Source organism: Aulonocara stuartgranti, assembly GCF_965226115.1.
Source record: "Aulonocara stuartgranti genome assembly, chromosome: 11".
Lineage (NCBI taxonomy): Eukaryota > Metazoa > Chordata > Actinopteri > Cichliformes > Cichlidae > Aulonocara > Aulonocara stuartgranti.
Window position 1 is genome coordinate 12,081,955 of NC_138947.1, and position 20,746 is coordinate 12,102,700.

The 20,746-nt window shown below is 42.0% G+C and overlaps 2 protein-coding genes across 3 annotated transcripts; both read left to right on the forward strand.

Annotated features, from left to right (window-relative positions):
* The first annotated feature begins 41 nt into the window (after window positions 1-41).
* Window positions 42-3,593, forward strand: acbd7 (acyl-CoA binding domain containing 7). Its single transcript, XM_082552706.1, has 4 exons — window positions 42-215; window positions 996-1,113; window positions 1,209-1,271; window positions 3,174-3,593. Exons 1-4 carry the CDS (start codon window positions 204-206, stop codon window positions 3,245-3,247), a joined length of 267 nt encoding a protein of 88 aa, XP_082408832.1. The 5' UTR covers window positions 42-203; the 3' UTR covers window positions 3,248-3,593.
* A 1,124-nt stretch (window positions 3,594-4,717) lies between these two features.
* Window positions 4,718-20,650, forward strand: crot (carnitine O-octanoyltransferase). 2 transcript variants are annotated; one of them, XM_082551358.1, is made up of 17 exons: window positions 4,718-5,031; window positions 5,798-5,923; window positions 12,336-12,460; window positions 12,569-12,750; window positions 12,849-12,973; window positions 13,087-13,195; window positions 15,719-15,812; window positions 15,932-16,057; window positions 16,171-16,272; window positions 16,403-16,486; window positions 16,575-16,682; window positions 18,094-18,224; window positions 18,310-18,433; window positions 18,521-18,599; window positions 19,675-19,768; window positions 19,985-20,104; window positions 20,395-20,650. In XM_082551358.1, exons 2-17 carry the CDS (start codon window positions 5,809-5,811, stop codon window positions 20,513-20,515), a joined length of 1,839 nt encoding a protein of 612 aa, XP_082407484.1. In that variant the 5' UTR covers window positions 4,718-5,031; window positions 5,798-5,808; the 3' UTR covers window positions 20,516-20,650. The 2 variants fall into 2 exon arrangements, with proteins under 2 accessions (XP_082407484.1, XP_082407483.1); XM_082551357.1 differs by having other exon boundaries at window positions 4,719-4,987.
* The last annotated feature ends 96 nt before the right edge of the window (window positions 20,651-20,746 follow it).

The window sequence follows — 20,746 nt, forward strand, 5'->3', positions numbered from 1 at the left end:
TAAAGTCTGTGTGCGTGTGCGTGTCGCTGTGAGTGAGGGTGACAGGCAGCCAATCAGCACCTCCGCAGCTGTCTGCTCCCTCCCCCTGCAAGCCTCTGCTTGGCTCTCAATAGTGCATCGATCAGCTGTGCTGCAATTACTGCTGCTTAAAACCCTTCAGAGCAGGACATTCATCTGCGCTCCCAACCTTTACCTTTACCAAGATGACCCTCCAGGTAAAATCCTGCGTTTCTTTGCTCTTTTATTATTGTTATTATTATTTATTAGATGCTACATTATCGCGATGAACCGAACAGCGCATGCCATCTTCTGGCCGTATGAAGTCATCCATCTTTGACGGCGTGGATGAAGGAAAGTCGTGCCTAAACGCGTTAATGCTCTCGGCTCAGTGGTCCTGATGCTGCTCTTAGAATTTAAAGATGTGCTGCTTAGAAGCAGAAAATATGAAAACATGATGAAAATTCACTAGATTCAGAGTTTGTCTCTATGAGAACATGCGGAGGTAAACTGGATCTATATGCAAACATCCGCTTTTTGACCAATGGTCAGCATTCAGAGCTGGATCATTATATATTTCAGCCGCACCTCAGTAAAGAGTTAAAAGGTATTTAGGTCTTTGCGCATATTAAAAATGGTTCCTGTGGTCTATAATTATCAGTTCTGCTGTGTCCCAGATCCTTTGAAAAGCAGATTATTTGAGTAGGCACACAGGCTCTGGTCTCATATAAAAGCCCATTGTTTATCTCCAGCTTGTGCAACAATCAGTTTCCCAGGACTGCCCCGTGCCTAGAATACCACACTCACATTTCTTATTCAGTGCTTGTAACTCATTAATATGCACACTCTCGTATTCGATGTAATTACTTTACATTCCTGCTGGACTTTATTGCAAAGAGAAGAAAGCCTCCAGTCCAGTGTTTTCCCATCGCAGACACACTGCTTATGTTTTCTGAATAATTAATGGCAAACATAAAGAGTGTTCATGTCACCTGCAGGCAGAATTTGACAAGGCAGCAGAGGATGTGAAGAAGGTGAAGGCCAAGCCCACAGACGAGGAGCTGCTGTTCCTGTATGGCCTTTATAAACAGGCGGTTGTTGGAGACATTAACACTGGTAGGAACCGATACAGAGAAACTGATTCACTCCCATAAAGAGTTCATTAAGTTCAGATTTTTTTTCCTTCTCTCTGTGTGCTTTCACAACTGTAGAGAGACCGGGAATGCTGGACCTAAAAGGAAAGGCCAAGTGGGACGCCTGGGAGTCGAGGAAAGGTAACGAGTTAGGAAAGCTTGTGATTGTTACATTTGTCCACGAGAACTAAACACTTTAACTGAAGGTGCTGGGAAAGTGATTCATTAGCAGGTTATAGATCATACAAGGATATATGAGACAGATATTTTTTGCCAAGTTTGCAGCTGGAACAGTTTTTGGTATTTGTCTGTACAAAATAAGGTAAAGGAATTGGTTCTTTTACACTACGAGCCACACACACACATTTACACTCCACTGGATGCAAGGACGCATGCAGACTGGAGGGGCTCCACCTCCTTGTTGCCTGTCTATTTAGTACTCAAAACCTGCTGAGTCCACACGTGTAAGTCATGAGAATGAATTTTGTAAAACATGTTTATAGAGCATGAGTTCAACTGAGTTTTGCTCCTCTGCAAACATGGAGGAATCTGCTCCAAATGAGGTGTGTTCAGTGTCAACTAAGACTCACAGGAGGTAACTTTTAGGAAATTAGAAGTTAGTCATTGTCAAAACATCCAAATATTTTCACCACTTAGTTTCATCCAACATCACACGAACGTTTTAATTTTACTCACTTATTCATTGATTTTTTAAAAATGTATTTTTTAAAGTAAAATTACCCTAAAAAAATGTTGAGTTAAGGCATTTGCAGGTTAACATGATTTAGCTGCACACGAGCTGTTTCTGCAAGTCTGTGTTTAGTGTTGAGTACTTGAGAAAAAGGTGACTACACGCAGATTTTGTTGGGTTTTTTGTTGTAATAGGTTCATTTTTAGTGACATCACACTTGTGCAAAGAGTCAAAGGGTGGTGTTGAGCTCCACTCATTTCTTTGTATTTTTCTTCCAATGACTCAGACCATGTAAATGATCTTGAGCAATAGCTCTCCAGGCTTTCTGAAGGTCTTTCAAAGTTTGCCTTTGGACATTGTTTGCTCCTTTAACTCATTTTCAGTCCAGTCCTTGTACCTGACCATTTTCAGAGGAACTGTTTTATTTGTTAAGCAATTTAGCACTGAATCATTCAAGGAATAAAAAGTTACCTAACTCGAGAAACGATCGAGAGACAACTGATCAAAGTACCATTTTTAATCTTTATCTTTAGGCCCTTTGTTACTAGCAGCCTGTTGCACAAACGCATCATTTGTTCACATGTCTTTTGCTGAAGCTATGAAAAAAGCCAAAGATAACACAGTTTTTTAACAGAAGTATTCATGACACAGTTTATAATCTGGCAGCATGATAATGATCCCAAAAACACTGCACGCATATACACACAGATTTTTAAAAATCCAGTTTTTTAAAGTTTTATATCTTTACTTACACATTACCGTAACAAAAACACAACCCAGATGCCAGCTTCCATGGTGGTGATTTATCATAATAATAATAATGGATTGATATAGCGCTTTTCAAGGCACCCAAAGCGCTTTACAATACCACTATTCATTCACTCTCACATTCACACACTGGTGAAGGCAGCTACAGGTGTAGCCACAGCTACCCTGGGGCAGACTGACAGAAGCGAGGCTGCCATATCGCGCCATCAGCCCCTCTGGCCAACACCAGTAGGCAAGTAGGGTAAAGTGTCTTGCCCAAGGACACAACGACCAGGACAGAGCCCGGGGATCGAACCGGCGACCTTCCGGTTACAGATACGCTTCCCAACCCCCTGAGCCACGGTCGCCATCAGAACCTGTTGAGCTCATAAAAGGAAGCTTTTTAGGTTTTTTTTAGATTTATTACCAATAAACAGACCTGATCTTATCTAAGCATCTTCATCATGAGAATCTCTCCCATAGTTTAACCAACTTTTCAGTGCTATATGGGAGAAAGGCTATGTAAGCATGTATACAAATAGGAGAAAACTCCTTTAAGACATTATTATTTAAGTCCAAATCACTCGTAATTTGAACTCTTTCAGGAATGTCCAAGGATGACGCCATGTCGGCCTATGTCACAAAGGCTAAAGAAGTCATCAGCAAGTACGGGCTGTGAGACGTCCATGAAGTGAAGAGGCAGCAGCGATGAAAACAGACTACTAATTCAGACTACTAAAACAAAGCTGCTCTTTACTTAAAAGAGCAGCTTTGCTTCCAGAGGCCATAATTCTGCAAAATAATGTGATTTTAAATAAATGTCTTTCTATCCTTGATTTTTTGAATTACATAGCTCAATTGATTTATGCATTTTAACGATATCTATGCAGTCTTTAACATATTAATCTTTCTATATGTACTGCATACTGGACTTAGATTTGCAGCTTGAATCAAAACAGGACAATTTAAATGTTGGCAAATGTGAACAAACACGTTTTGAAGATTAAACCTTTTTCTGCACTGTTTCCTTTCTTTCATTTGTGCTTGTTTTTATTGAGAGGTTGATTTTTTTTTGCCTTCAGTTTCAGTTTAAAACAACCTGCATAAAATCTTTACACAGAGAAAGGATTTTAGGTTTTATTCATGAAGAGGCCCGACTATGGTCTGTGCAAACGATTACGGGAAGTTTTGATTGACATACAGTTATTCATACTTAAAAGAGTTGTCTTAGCTGGAACTACACCTGCAACACCTGCTTTGGTGCCAACCTAAGTGGACAACAGGTGCACTGGAGAGGCAACACCACAACCCTCAAAGTTCAAGCTGGTGGACACAGACGGTTGCTCTCTCCTCATCCTCCTTACTGGTTTGTTTCTAGTTTTTGTTTTGCTGGTGTCCTGACAGCTGCCGGCATCTTCATGGCATAGATTCAACAATTTTCTGGAAATGTTTTAAAATAAGTCAACATCACACAGTTGCTGCAGATTTCCATGATGCAAATCTCCCACTGTACCACATCCCAAAGGTGCTCTCTTGTGTTAAGACCTGCTGACTGTGGAGGCCGTTTGAGTACAGTGAACTCATTGTCACGTGCAAGAAACCAGCTTAAGATTATTTTAGTTTTGTGACACAGTCCATTATCCTGTTGATCCATGCTTTCATGTTGTTTCATTAGACCAGCCAATGTTTTTCCAATCATCTGTTGTCTAATTTTGGAGAGCCTGTGCAGACTATAAACTATAGTTTCCTCAGTTTCTTGTTTATAGCTGACAGGAGCGGCATCTCGTTTGGTGTTCTGCAGCTGAAGCTCATCTGCATTTGGAGATGCTCTTCTGCATACAGTTGTTATTGCAGTTACAGTAGAGATGGCTGTGTCGGAAAATCCCAGTAGATCTGCATTTCCTGAAACACTGAGACCAGCCCATCTGGGATCAACAACCACACCACATTCAAAATCGCTTAAATCACCTTTCCCCCTCATTCTGATGCTCGCTTTGAACTCCAGCAGCTCCTTTTGTTCACGTCAACGTCCCTTAAATGCTTTGAGGTGCAGTGTGATTGGCTGATTAGATAAACAGGTGTATCTAATAAAGTATCCGCTGAAAGGTGTGGGTTCATGTATTTTTCAGGCCTAATCTTTCCAAAGTTTTAGGTTGTTGCCACACACTGCCTGCCTGACCTCACCCTTCAAAGCCTCTTTATTATTTCACTCATAAGTAATTCAAGCCAGGGCAATTGCCCGCGCATGCGCAGTGAGCTGTTCCGGGCTGGCTTGAGTCTATGGTTTAGTGGGGTAAAGGTGAAGGGCTACAGCTGCAGTCCAGCACAACAACTGAACGGCTGCTACACCGGCTTATATAAGAAACCAAACCCGCACGTTCACAACATTTGCGCTGAAAGCCTCCAGAGCCCGCGGAAGGTGAGCAACGGGAGCTAACAGTCCAGCTTTACTGTGCAGTTAAAGTAAGCTAACGAGCTGCTCCTCAACTATTGTTTGCGTTTGCACTCGACATTAACGCCGACAGGGGCGAGACGAGCGAGTGCACCTTATCAGCTCAGTGTTACCCGGTTAATAAGTGTTTATTGTAAACAGTTTGGTCGTTTGCACTAACAGGTCTCTGCCCGAGCACGGAGAGGTAGGAGTTTAATAGTTTTAATGTGGTGCTGATAGCTGAGCTCAGGATTTGCCGAGTTTTGTTCAGAAACATGTCAAAGCTGTCACTGTGACACAGTATGCAACTGCTCATGTTTGAGACTTACACAGTGCAAGCCTTACTGTTGTTTTAAATCTGTTACCCAAGGCAATAAATAATATGAGTGTTTTAACTGGAAGTAATGATGAATGCGCTTTCAGCATTGTCAGCTTATTATCCAGGTGTTGCTGCTTTAAGTACTAGATAAGGTGGTTGTTGAAGGTAAAATGCTATGAAATGCACAGTTTAAATGTTTTACAATGATTTTTTTTTTTAAATGTCATAAACCACAAAAGCTTCATGTGTTCAAAGCAAAACCAGTCATAATCACAGGGTCTTCAAATGGTTTATAGTGCTGTTATTTTTCAGTATTAAAACAAATATATAACTGCTTTTAAATGTATCCGCAAAAAACAAAGAATAATTAGTGTTATCAAGGTTTGTCTATTATATAAGTACCCCCACCCTGGTATATCAGTGATATAAAGCGTGGAAAGGCTCTGCTTCATATCACTGTAATGTTTCTTTTGTGACAGGGGGAAAGGAAATGGCAAATCAGCTGTCTCAGTCTCTGCCGGAGCAAACCTTTCAGTACCAAAACAGTCTGCCGCCCCTGCCTGTACCCTCACTGCAGAGCAGCCTTTCTAAGTACCTGGATGCAGGTAGGATGTCTGCTGTCATCAAGTTAGTCAGTTTCCAGGCTTTTGTAAATATTTGTCATGTGACCTTTCAGTTGTCCATATGTCGTATCTGTTTGAAACTTGTCTGTGTCATTGGTGCAGTCTGTGGTTTTCTATTAACCAGCGTTAGTGATTCTGGTCTGTGATTCTAGACACACGGTTTCTTTTTTAAAACAACATAAAATAAGATGTTAAATAAATAAATAAATGCTCACAATTGGATTTAATTCAATGGGAAGAACACAAATTATTAACCAAAAGGTGTAGGCTGAAGCTTAATTACACCTATGCTTTTTACATTTCGTTTCACCAAAACAAACACCAAAGATGATGCAATATTAGGACTGAACTAGAACAAAAACAGTCATACTGTACCCCAGTTTTATATTTGTTTACTGCCTGATTTTTGAGCATTTTTTATTTACATAGTGAAAAATCTTTTTTGAAGTTAGTTTTCTCATTTTGTTCCTGCCCCAATTAAAAACAAACAAACATGTAAATAAAGTTTGTAAAGCATGTTGTTGCAGTGCTGAGATCCACTTACTAATTTTAAGGCATCGAGTTTTATGAATATTCTGCTGGTTTCTTCTTAATAATCAATTTATAACTCTTCTATAGTATGTAAACTGGATTAGCGTTGGTTGTGTATACGTTTGTGCAAACCTCCACACAGTAGATCATATATTTATATAGCACCACTGAACGACACAGGAAATCTTTCCTGCCTGTGGCCATCTCCCTGTACAACGCATCCACTTAACACACTGGTTACTGCTACAACTACACATGTTTCTTTTCCAGCTATTTATTTATGAGTGACTTATGTATGTATGTATGTATGTATATATATATGTGTATATATATATATGTGTGTATATATATATATATATATATATATATATATATATATATATATATATATATATATATATATATATATATATATATATATATATATATATATATATATATATATATAATGTATATATTGTACTATTCTTAGTTAGCGTATTGTCTGTCTTGTCTTAATGTTGGTTTATAATGGAGCACTGTAACAAAAAATAATTTCCTCCAGGGATCAATAAAGTATTCTGATTCTGATTCTGATACCTATTAGGATCAATATAGCATGTGTGTTAATTTTCTTATTTAAAATGTCTTGTTTTATACATTTTTGCAATAGTTTGTTTTTAGCTCATTTATGTGAGCATTCCAGCATAATTTATAGTCAAACTGTTGGTTTCATACACTCATTAAACTTAAATTAAACTTTTAATTTGTGCACCCCTGAGCCTCTGACAATGGCTGTAAATGCTAAACAGTTATGGCAAAATGTCTGTGAAACCTGCTGAATCAAAGCTGAAGCTGTTACATCTTCATTGTTTAATTTGAAATCCACTCTTGTGGTGTGCAGAATTGTGTCATTTTCTAAAAGCTTAAGGATTTAACTGTAGCAGGAATCATGCAGGTGTTATCAGATATATGTGTGAATGTTTTAGAACAAGTTTATATGCACTCAGTCAAACCATTAGAAACACACATATATATATATATATATATATATATATATATATATATGTGTGGTTAGACTACACGCCTTTGGAACCCAGGATCGCAAGTTCGATTCCTGCCTGGGGCGTCTGTATCCAGTAAGGGTCCTAAGGCTAGACCCAGACATGAGCGAGACAGATAAATATGAAGGCATGCCGGCTCGGACGTCGCCCGGATCAACAAGGTCCGCGTCAGGTGTTGAGGAACCAGGGCACCCTGACGAAAAGTGGGCTACTGGAACAAGAAGGCATCGGTGGGCAAGAGACGAAAACAGGGCGTTGTTGGAATGCTACTACGCAAGTAACCCCGGTGGAAGGGGCTACATGAATAGGATGACGGACCTATGGATTCTTCGATACCCAACATCCACAATGACGGCGAAACAACTAGTAGCTCAGTGTTCCAACATTCGAAAAAAGGGACTGCTCTCACAGCTAGAGATTGACGAGGTACAACACAAATGCTACGGCAAGGAGGAGTCAGGATGCCAGGTCAGGGGGGGGATATCATCACCCCCACCCGAGATTGGGTACATAGCCCCAAGTGCGATAGGAGAAGGATCGTTGAGTGCGAGAGGAACTGACCTGAAAAATAGGATAATGGCCAAGCTTGAAACCTGGATACCCCGTAGCCGGTTACCAAGATTACGTGAAGTACCCTCAGAAGGTCTGCTAGATGATGTTAATGCAGCACTACGGGCAATACCTACAACCACGATTACCGACACTAACAAGCTGATCTACAATACGGCAGCAGTGATCAGTGAGATGCTTGGCTACAAGTTGAACAGCCACAAGGGGCAGTACCCTCCATGGAGAAGGAGGCTAGAGGGCAAGATCAAAGTAGCACGGAGGGAGGTTAGCCAACTAACGGAGTTGCAGAAAGGTGCGACAAAGAAGGTGCATAAGAAATACAGCAAGCTGTCCATACCTGAGGCCTTGGAAACTGCCAAGCAAAGACTCACAGCCTTGGCCAGCCGCTTGAGGAGGTACACCAGAGAGATAGAAGGCAGGAGAATAAACCAGCTGTTCTCCACAGAACCAGCAAAGGTGTACTCTCAGTGGCAAGGGAACAATAAGAGAACAGCACCACCAAGGCTGGAGACGGAGCAATACTGGAAGAGCATATGGGAGAAGGACGCAACCCATAACGGCAATGCTCAGTGGCTAGTGGATCTGAGGGCAGACCACAGCGACCTCCCTGAACAGGGTCCAGTAACCATCACAGTGGCAGATATCCAAGAAAGGGTCTCCAGTATGAAGAGTTGGACAGCACCAGGGCCCGACATGGTTCACGCCTACTGGCTAAAGAAGCTGACTGCACTCCACGAGCGTCTGGCAGCACAAATGAACCAGCTGCTAGTTAACGAGAGACACCCGGAATGGCTAACCGAAGGTCGGACGGTCCTGATCCCCAAGGACCCCAAGAAGGGACCGGTCCCCTCCAACTACCGACCAATAACCTGCCTCAGTACTACATGGAAGCTCCTGTCAGGCATCATATCGGCTAAGATGAACAGGCACATGGGTCAATACATGAGTGGGACACAGAAAGGAATTGGCAAGAATACCAGAGGCGCAAAACACCAGCTACTGGTAGACAGAACAGTCAGCCGAGACTGCAAGACCAGACTGACCAACCTGTGCACTGCCTGGATTGATTACAAGAAGGCCTATGACTCAATGCCCCACAGCTGGATACTGGAATGCCTAGAATTGTACAAGATCAATGGGACCCTAAGAGCCTTCATCAGGAACTCAATGGGGATGTGGCGTACAACACTAGAGGCCAACTCCAAGCCCATAGCACAAGTCACCATCAAGTGCGGGATCTACCAAGGAGATGCTCTGTCCCCACTGCTGTTCTGCATAGGCCTGAACCCCCTCAGTGAGATCATTAACAAGGCTGGCTACGGATACCGACTACGGAACGGAGCAGTTGTCAGCCACCTCCTGTACATGGATGACATCAAGCTGTATGCCAAGAGTGAACGAGACATCGATTCACTGATCCACACTACCAGGCTATACAGCAATGACATTGGAATGTCGTTCGGACTGGAGAAGTGTAGTCGGATGGTAACAAAGAGAGGGAAGGTAGTCAGAACTGAGGGGATTGAACTACCAGAAGGCAACATTGCAGACATAGAGGACAGTTACAAGTACCTGGGGATCCCGCAGGCAAATGGGAACCATGAAGAGGCCGCTAGAAAGGCTGCAACCACCAAGTACCTGCAGAGGGTCAGGCAAGTCCTGAGGAGTCAGCTGAATGGTAAGAACAAGATCCGGGCCATCAACACTGTACCTGATCACGGTACCTGCCCGTGATCAGGTACCCTGCTGGGGTAATAGGCTGGCCAAAGGAGGAGATAGAAGCCACTGACATAAAGACAAGAAAGCTCCTTACCATGCATGGAGGGTTTCACCCCAAGTCCAGCACCCTGAGGCTGTACGCTAAGCGGAAGGAAGGGGGCCGGGGACTGGTGAGTGTCAGCACCACAGTCCAGGATGAGACAACGAACATCCAAGAATACATTGGGAAGATGGCCCCAACTGACCGAGTGCTCAGTGAATACCTCAGGCAGCAGAAACCCAAGAAAGAGGAGGGAGACGAGGAACCATCATGGAAGGACAGGCCCCTGCACGGTATGTACCACCGGCAGATAGAGGAGGTGGCTGATATCCAGAAATCCTACCAGTGGCTGGACAAAGCTGGACTGAAAGACAGCACAGAGGCACTAATCATGGCAGCACAAGAACAAGCTCTGAGTACAAGATCCATAGAGGCTGGGGTCTATCACACCAGGCAAGACCCCAGGTGCAGGCTGTGTAAAGATGCCCCAGAGACAATCCAGCACATAACAGCAGGGTGCAAGATGCTAGCAGGCAAGGCATACATGGAACGCCATAACCAAGTGGCCGGCATAGTGTACAGGAACATCTGTGCCGAGTATAACCTGGAAGTCCCGAGGTCAAAATGGGAGATGCCCCCAAGGGTGGTGGAGAATGACCGAGCTAAGATCCTGTGGGACTTCCAGATACAGACGGACAAAATGGTGGGGGCTAACCAACCGGACATAGTGGTGGTAGACAAACAGAAGAAGACGGCCGTAGTGATCGATGTAGCGGTTCCGAATGATAGCAATATCAGGAAGAAGGAACACGAGAAGCTGGAGAAATACCAAGGGCTCAGAGAAGAGCTCGAGAGGATGTGGAGGGTGAAGGTAATGGTGGTCCCCGTGGTAATCGGAGCACTAGGTGCGGTGACTCCCAAGCTAGGCGAGTGGCTCCAGCAGATCCCGGGAATAACATCGGAGATCTCTGTCCAGAAGAGCGCAGTCCTGGGAACAGCTAAGATACTGCGCAGGACCCTCAAGCTCCCAGGCCTCTGGTAGAGGACCCGAGCTTGAAGGATAAACCGCCCGCAGGGGCGTGCTGGGTGTTTTTTATGTGTGTGTGTGTGTGTGTGTGTGTGTGTGTGTGTGTGTATATATATATGTGTGTGTGTGTGTGTGTGTGTGTGTGTATATATATATGTGTGTGTGTGTATGTATGTATGTATGTATGTATGTATGTATGTATGTATGTATGTATGTATGTATGTATGTATGTATGTATGTATGTATGTATGTATGTATGTATGTATGTATGTATGTATGTATGTATATATACACACACACACACACACTCAAACAGCTGGATTTAGGTTGGGTTTGTTTTGGGGTTTATAAAGTTCTATCTAATCTAATCTATTGCCCTGCTTTTACCTTTAACATCAGTCAGAATTTCACATTTCTGCCGATAACTCTAACCATGATTTTTCACCTTATTTTCTCAGGGTGGTCCTGCCTAAAGTTTATGGACACTTCAAACCATTTTACATCACGAGCCACATACAGCTCACTTTGATCTTATGTGGGTCAGACCTGTCAGTGTAAAGAAGTTTAACTACACATTTAATTGCTGAGATGTTTTAATATAAGACAAAGAAGAGCAATTTCAATAGTATCTGTTAGTTTTTCTACATTATGTAGAAATGCTGCTGTAGTAAATGAATGAAATCTGTCAGCAGGACTGGGCTTAAATTTAAGTTGTAAATGTAATATTTAATTACTTTGGTATAGCATGAACGCCCATGGGGTATTTCGTTATCAGTAAGAAAAGCTGTAAAACTTGTAAAAATATAGTTGAAGGTCCAAACTTTTATGTTCTTTGTGTGTTCTGTTTTATGTCCTTGACATTTTCCTAAGCCATCCAGTGGGCTAGATTGGAGTCTTTGCCCGGCCAGTTCTGGCCCCCGGGCCTTATGTTTGACACCCCTGCTTTAAACAATGTTAAAATGTTTCAGACTGACTGTCTGAAAGTAACAATGAGTCTTCAGTTTCTCTTTCATGACCAGTTTGTCTAATAACATTGATTGAAAGAGTAGCATGATTGTTTCTTTTTCCCTCCCCGCTGTCACCAAGTGATTTGATTGTTGTGATTTAGCGCTATATAAATAAAGTTGAATTAAATTGAATAGGACTTTTTCTTTGTACCAAAGGCTAAAGAAATCATTCAGTAAGATTATTAGTGTGCCGGAAGTGTGAATGAAAAACAAAGCACTCTAGCTTTGTTGGCACATTTCTGTCTCTGCATCATTTCATTTGTTTCATTTGTATATTTTCTGCTCGTTCTGCTGTAAAGTAAAACAAAACAAAACAAAGAATCCTTTGCATAAACAGGTGCGATCAGACTTGTTGTTTTTGAAAGCAGTTACTACATCAAAACAAAATGACCAGAAGCTGGCGCACTTGTTTAACAGAGGGACTAATCTTCCATGTTTTCACTTTATTGTGCTTCAGTTCGTCCATTCGCCTCTGAGAAAGACTTTAAAGCTACGAAGGAGACTGTGAGGAAATTCCAAGCGGGTGTTGGCCAGGAGCTGCACAAGAAACTCCTCCAGAGAGCCAAGACAAAGAAGAACTGGGTGTGTGTTTGAGATATAAAAGCCTTGTTTTTGTCTTTAGCGTCTCCTCTTTAGTTACAAGTGTGATGCAGTTGACTGTTTGATGTTTTTGTTTGCTTTGTCCTCCAGCTGGAAGAATGGTGGTTGGACACGGCGTATCTGGAGTTGCGCATCCCCTCTCAGCTCAATGTGAACTTTGGTGGCCCAGCACCCTACCTGGAGCACTGCTGGCCACCTGCTGAGGGAACTTACCTGCAGAGGGCCAGTATTATCACATGGCACACACTGCAGTACTGGAACCTACTTCGCACGTAAGACGAGCACACTCGCATGTATGAAAGCTGTGTTTTAGGATGTGTTGCTCTGTCTTTTTTGCATTTAAATATCTTTCCGTCACTGCTTATTTTAGAGAGAGGCTGGCTCCTCAGAAAGCAGGGAAAACGCCGTTGGACATGGACCAGTTCAGAATGCTCTTCTGCACCTGTAAAGTACCCGGAGTGAAGAAAGACACCATCCGAAACTACTTCAAGACAGGTAGAATAAATTCTGCTCTTATCTTTGCCACAAACTTACCTGCGGCACTTTGACCCTTTTTCCTCTGCTTGCCTGTCACCCTTGTGTAACATGCATGCTCTGCTGTGTCACAGAGCGTGAGGGTCCGTGCCCCTCCCATTTGGTAGTGATGTGCCGGGGGAGGATATTCACATTTGATGCACTTTGTGATGGAGAAATCCTCACTCCTCCAGAAATTCTCAGGTAAAGATTAAACGCACTTGAGAGTAAAACCCAATTAGAAACCTTGTATCCAGACTAAACAGACTGAAGGCCTTTACACAGTTAGTGCAGCCAAAAAGCGACACAATTCTGAATGTCTCAGATTCATACTTGTTGTGTAGCGTATATACAAACAGAAGTGTTGAGTTTTTAGATGTTTCAGGATGTCAGGGGGGCAATTTTTATCTCAGAGCCAGAGCAGCATTTAGCTGTGTGTCTGAGATAAAATAGTATTATTGCACTATGTGTACTTTCAGCTTTGAACTGTGAGCACAGTGTTCTGATTGGTCAGATCTATGTATTCACATGTAAAACATCTGAAAAATCAAGTTTGGTTCAAAATGAAAAGCCATATTAAGAATTAGTGAATCCAAAAAATAATTTTTATGCACAAAATATTTGCTCATATTTTACATATCCAGCATTTGTAAGCCTCAACAGAACCAGTAGCAAAAGAAAGAGGACATAACTCTTTCTTTAGGAAAGAGTTAAAAAATAAAAAATAATAACAATATTATAAACCTTGTTGACCAGTATTCCACTACGTAGCCCAAAGAGCTCTTCTGCCTCAGCTGAGGAGCAGGGAGGCTGTGGTCACATTTGGATAACACATCAGCTTGCTTCTGTCTTTGCATCCCTCCTACAGAGAGGGAACAGAGAGTTGCAAAGATGCATGAAATATTTTAGTAGAAGTATTTATGACACTCTGTATTTATGTAGAAGTAAACAAGTAGAACTATTAAAGAAAAGCACCTCATCATCAGAAAATTTCTACTGTTTTTTATTTATCGTCTTGATGCATTCTCAATCATCCAGGAAAGTAAATCTCCAAAAGTTGATTCTGTTCTTCTGGACGTAGCGTTTTGTGGGAGAAACATTTCGTCACTCATCCAAGTGACTTCTTCAGTCTCAGCTGACTGCAGGTTTCCCCAAATCTTATAAACAGTACATTTGCATAATGACTGAAACCAGCACCACTGAGGAACAATGGGCTGTGAGGTCAGTTCCTTAATCTTAATTATGCAAATTCTCATGACCATTGATCAACAACCACTGATCAAAGACCACTGATCAATGGCCATGAGTACCATTCATAGAGAGTTGGGGAATGGCTGCAATCACAGCATTGTAAGATGGCGAAAGATGTACCATTAGGTCCCCTCCTCGATTCAGAGATGGTCTTTCCCTTTACACGTAAATGGCCTCCTTGACTCCGCGCAAAAAACCAGCGTTCCTCCCTGTCCAGGATGTGTACATCCTCATCCTTGAAAGAGTATCCACTGGCCTGTAGGTGTAAATAGACTGCCGAGTCCTGGCCTGACGAGGTAGCTCTGAGCTACCTAAGATTAAGGAACTGACCTCCCAGCCCATTGTCCCTCAGTGGACTGGTTTCAGTCATTATGCCAATGTACTGTTTATAAGATTGGGGAAACCAGAAGTGACTTGGATGAGTGACAAAATGTTTCTCCCACAAAACACTACGTCCAGATGAACAGAATCAACTTTTGGAGGTTATTTATTTATTTATTTATTTATTTTTACCACTGTAAGAAAAGGCTTTAAGGTGCAGTAAGGGGGAAAAAAAAAGCACACGAAACCTGAAATTATGCTACCAATTTGCCTTCTTCATATGCTACAGATTTACAGCATAGTGTACTTGTACAGTGTGTCCACCAGGGGGCTGTTTCACATGCATAACATATAAAACATGGACAGAACCATTGTGATGTCACCCACTGGGTTTGGAATTTAGCACTGGTTTGGTTTTTCGAGTCAGAGGTTATAGTACGGATGCTAAGGGCTAGTATCGGACTTACCCAAACTGAGGCACAGACTTCTTGGATGATCAGTATCACACAGCGAGCAGTAATATTAGTTAGAGAATCTATTTAAAATGTTCCAAAAAAAGAAAATAATAATTTTTTTCCATTTGATTATATAGCACCAATCCACACCAACGTTTGACTTAAGGTGCTTTTATATTGAAATAAGTCTCAACTATCAGTTGATGCCCTTTGAGGAAGCACTTGGCAACAGTTGTGACCTCCAGCAGAACCAGGCGAGCTGAAAAACGTAGCCCCTTTAGTCACACGCAGCAGACTAGTGCTTGTTTGGATGAACCAATCAGCTTTCTTGATGCGTTGGTCAGCGCAACACGCTGCTGAGATAAGTTAGGGGTGTATACCATTTCCTTTCTGCTTCAGTTTCAAGAAGATCCCCCGTATGCAGGAGGTTCATTTCATTTCATTTAGGCTGAAGTCTGTTTATGTTTAGTGTTGTTTGGCTTTTTTCAGGTTACATAAAACATACAGAAGTCTAAAATATTTATTTTGTCTGTTTTACATATTAAAGTGTTTTATTTTTGTTCATCATTATGGGAAGCAGTCCACACTCATCGCCTAATCATCCATTCATTTTCCTCCAGATGTCCTGTATAATTTGGTTAAAGCTGCAGAGTGAAGAGCAAACAAGGCTGATGCAGCATGTGTTTGTTTACCTTTTCAGGCAGCTGAGCTATGTGAAGGAGCGCTGTGACTCAGAGCCTGAGGGAGACGGCGTGGCTGTGCTCACCTCAGAGGAGAGGACTCGCTGGGCGAAGGTAGGGGCGCTCATGTTTGGAGGATTTAAAAAAAAAAAAAAGTGAATATAGTTTGTGAAGAAGGTATCATGTTACTGTGGCGTATCTCATGATTAGCGCTTTGTTTACTTTCACTGCAGGCCAGAGAGCATCTTATAAGCATCGATCCACACAATAACACCATCCTAGAGACCATCCAGAGCAGCTTGTTCGTCATTTCTCTGGATGAAGTGAAACCCTACTCTACTCCAGAGAACTACTCAAATGTACGGACTGCGCAGATCTAAAATATGTCTCGCTATTTAAATCATGAGAAAGAGTTGTGTCTGATTTACTTGTTTATTTATTTTCTTTCCAAATTTTGTACTTTTGAGTTCAGATGACTGCAGAAGCTCTCACCGGCAACCCCACCATCCGCTGGGGTGACAAATCGTACAACTCAGTCGTGTTCTCAGATGGCACGTTCGGATCCAATTGTGATGTGAGTGTGCTTGTTCGTACAAAGCTGCGCTGAGGTTCAAGATGATTGTACTCATTGATTTGCCAGTGAAACATGCAGTCCAACCAAAATCAGCTGTTTTAATACCTTAAAAACTCGACTTGTTTCGCAGCATGCGCCGTATGATGCTATGGTGCTGGTGTCTATGTGCTGGTATTTGGACCAGCAGCTCAAAGCTACAGAGGGCAAATGGAAGGTAAACACTTGACGGTGCACATCGTGTCAAACATTTCCTGACTATTCTTTTCATTTTTCTGACACACATGCATGTCTGGGATTTTCAGGGCTCAGATGCAGTCAGACTGGTGTCCTTCCCCGAGGAGCTGGTGTTCACTATGGATGAAAAAGTCATTGGCGATATCAGTCATGCCAAAAAGCAATACATCGAGTCGGTGAGCTATCGTTAATCCCAAATGAAACCTCAGAAAACCCCTGATGACACTGAATAGGCTGTCTTGAAATAGGCAAAATAGGCACGTTTCCATGAACTTGCTGGAAAACACATAATTCTGTCAAGGAAAGACGTGAAAACACATTTACAGAAACCTCGTAGAATAGAATAGCATAGAAAAGCCACTTTAAGGTCATTCAGAAGTTATATCAGAGCAAAAATTCAGTGCTTTTACTCGTCATCAGACTGCACAACATGAGTCTAACATAAAATAAATAAATATAAATCTAAAGATATGAAATATAAAAAAAGGATCTAGAATATAGTCATGTAAGAATATAATAAAATGTTTTATCTTTATATATGGATAAAATATTATTAGGTACTAGTGTACTATGAAGGAAGTTCAACACCTAAAACCCCACATGGAGATGACGGTTATAACAACAGTCATCAGTAACTTTCTCTTTTAAGCTAGGCTTTCTGCTCTGAGCGCACTCACATAAAAAAAGGGGCTTTTCACACGTCATGTGACTCCTCTTTCAACCCACACAAAATGATCCCTTTGAGAACCGCCCGCTTCGATCAGATACATTATCAGAGGATGGTAATAAAAGGGTAAAAAAATACAGTAAGATGCAACACTTGCAGATTAATGCTGGTGAAAATCCTCAATGAAAAAATGTTTCAGTTTGTTTTAATGCTCCTGGTGCTGCTGTTTATTTGTGACATGACAGCTACAGATTACAGATATGAAACTTGATTAGAGACGTGGAAATCACTTCAGTTTGGTGTAGATCAAAGTGAAATGAATTTTATTGATTGAACAGCTTTTCATGTTGTGTGTCCTCTGTTCTTAGCCGCAGATTAGAGTCAAGTGTGATAACCTTTATACATTTCAGTGATTGTCTTAAAGTCAGGTTTCAGCGACAGTGTGATGCACAGTTTGAACTGCTGTGTCTTTAAAGCGGGGTGTAATTCTTGATGTTATTATGGTACAGTTTAACAAGCTGCACATATAAAAACCTGAGAAAACACACGCACACAGGACACTCCTCTGAACAGCCTAATAGTACGAGAGTGGATGTTGTTGAGCTGTTCCTGCTGTGGTGAAACTAAAATCCTCCATAGATTAACTGCAAACACTGAATCTGTGATGCAAGGTTAGGATTGAAATTTGAAAAAAGTCACATTTGAAATGGTGTGCAGCCTTTTTTTCACTGATTTTATTTTCCTGCAGAAGAAAATCTGATTGAGTTAAACTCCATGTGGCTGAACAACGAAAACATATTAGAAGCACAGCAGCGGAAACATAAGATGGGAAATTGATTATTTGCAGGCGTCATCAGTCATGCTGACGTTTGCTGTGTGGTCCAGAGCATTTAACCATTCGTTCTCTCTCGGTTTTCCAGGCACAAGACCTCCAGGTTGTGTGCTATGCTTTCACAGCATTTGGTAAATCTACCATCAAACAGAAGAAGCTCCATCCAGACACTTTTGTTCAGCTGGCGATGCAGCTGGCCTACTACAGACTGCACAAGAAGTAAGCTGTGGTTAAGCACACACTTTTATTATCATTATTGTCAGTGACATTCGTGGCCCTGAAGGTGTCCTCTTTCCTCTTACAGGCCAGGAAGTTGTTATGAGACGGCAATGACGCGCAAATTTTATCACGGCAGGACTGAGACGATGCGCCCCTGCACCCAGGAGGCTGTGAATTGGTGTAAAACCATGATGGACCCCACATGCAATGTGAGTGTGTGACAGTATTTGGGAAAATCACAGAAGAGCAGGAGAGAAGAAGCAATCTCATATTCGACTTAAATGTTTTCCTCTCAGGATGGTGTCAGGAGGAAGGCCATGCTGCAAGCCTTCAGTAGACACAACAACCTGATGGCTGAAGCACAGGAAGGACAAGGTTAGTTCACTTTGTGATTCCTGCTTCGTGCTTTTTCCTGACTACACTTGGCCCTGGCTGTCCCGTTTTAGTCTCAGATATGAGGTGCAGCTACAAGCAGTGTGCAGAATAGAGATGTAGGGCCAAAGTATCATCAATAAAACAATGACTTTGATCACTGGTAGTTTTGTTTCTGATATTAAACTTGTTGGCTTAATTTTTGTTCGCCTGATTGAGCAAAACGGAGCTGCTACACCCCCCACTGGACTCTTCTGAGCCAGTAAAAATCTGCTTTAGTTCAACATCTACATTCATCTGTTGCACAAAATCGTTTAGCCCGTCAGCTTCCCTATGTAGGACTTTTTTTTTTTTTTTTTATTGTCACATCACATGTGCAGGTACATTGGTACAGCACATGTGAGTGAAATTCTTGTGTGCGAGCTTCACAAGCAACAGAGTTGTGCAAAATACAATAATGTAAACAAGCAAAATACAAGAATGGCTACATCTGAAACTAATAAATATATGTACAATATATAATAGTATATGCATTTCTGGATGTGTATACTAAATATTTTTCTACGTGTGTGTGTGTGTGTGTGTGTGTGTGTGTGTGTACACATATTTTACAAATTAAATAGAGTAAACAATAAATAAAATATATAAAATAAAATATACAGAGTGAGACATGTGCAAAACAGTGGCGTTACTGTACAGTATGGAGTGCATAATGTTAAAGTTCCAGTAGTGAAGCTGAGGTGTCTATGAAGTGTTCAGCAGTCTGATGGCCTGATGGAAAAAGCTGTCTCTCAGTCTGCTGGTACGGGACCGGATGCTGCAGAACCTCCTTCCTGATGGAAGTAGTCTGAACAGTTTATGGCTGGGGTGACTGGAGTCCTTGATGATCCTCCCCGCTTTCCTCAGGCACCGCTTCCTGTAGATGTCTTGGAGGGAGGGAAGCTCACCTCCAATTATCCGTTCAGAGCACGGATAATTGCGGGCTGAACCAAGGCTTCTGACATCACAAAGAACCATATTTGTAGTCTCTTTGAGTTTTTATGCCCTACTTCATGCGGTCGTGTGATATTGTTGCCAGGTTTTGACAGGCATCTTCTGGGGCTGTATCTTATTGCCAAGGAGGAGGGACGTCCAACCCCAGAATTATTTATGGATCCCCTTTACACAAAGAGGTACGCCACCCAGAGCTGATTTATCGCATGAAAGCAGTAAATTAAATTTCTGCTCTACTAGTTTATAATGTATGATCTATTGGAAATAATTTAATTAAATATTAAATCCTAGAATGTTACAGTGCAGTATCCAGAAATCTGCTTCTCCAGAGTAGCTGCTGCAGAGCAAAGGCAGTGCATTAGGTTTCTGTCTGTGACTGTTGTTTGTGTCTGCAGTGGCGGTGGGGGTAACTTCGTGCTGTCATCCAGTCTGGTGGGCTACACTACAGTTCTCGGGGCTGTGGCTCCCATGGTGCACCATGGCTACGGCTTCTTTTACCGCATCAGGGATGACAGGTGAGCACATGAAACGGGCTTTCACTGACCTGAAAACCTGTGTGTGGGTTTTTGGTGAACCTGTGCTGCATATGTGAGATTTGCCAGTTCTGTAGAATTTATTAAAAGCAAGCTAAGGATGTATACGCTTACTGGACACTTTATTAGGTACACCTTGCAAATACTGTGTTGCACCCAGGTTTACCTGCACAACTGTCTTAATTCTTCATGACAGACTCAACAAGGTTCTGGAAACATTCCTCTGAGATTTTCAGTAGCTGTATTCAGATCTCCGCTCCTCTTTTTTCTAGGATTGTGATCTCCATGTCAGCGTGGAAATCCTGCCATGAGACTGATGCTCCATCACTGTTCAGTAGCTTCAGTAGCTGCCTGCATGAGATGCTCCACTTAGCCACCACTTCTCAGCTATAAACCTACTTAAGCGGGGAAACGGGATAATTTAATGACTCCTGTTTCAACCCACACAAAATGATCCCTTTGAGAACCGCCCGCTTCAATAGATGCATTATCAAAGGATGGTAATAAAAGGGTAAAAAAAAATAAAAATACAGTAAGATGCAACACTTGCAGATTAATGCTGGTGAAAATCCTTAATCAAAAATGTCTAAGTTTTAATGTCCATGTTGTACCACAGAGAGCCTG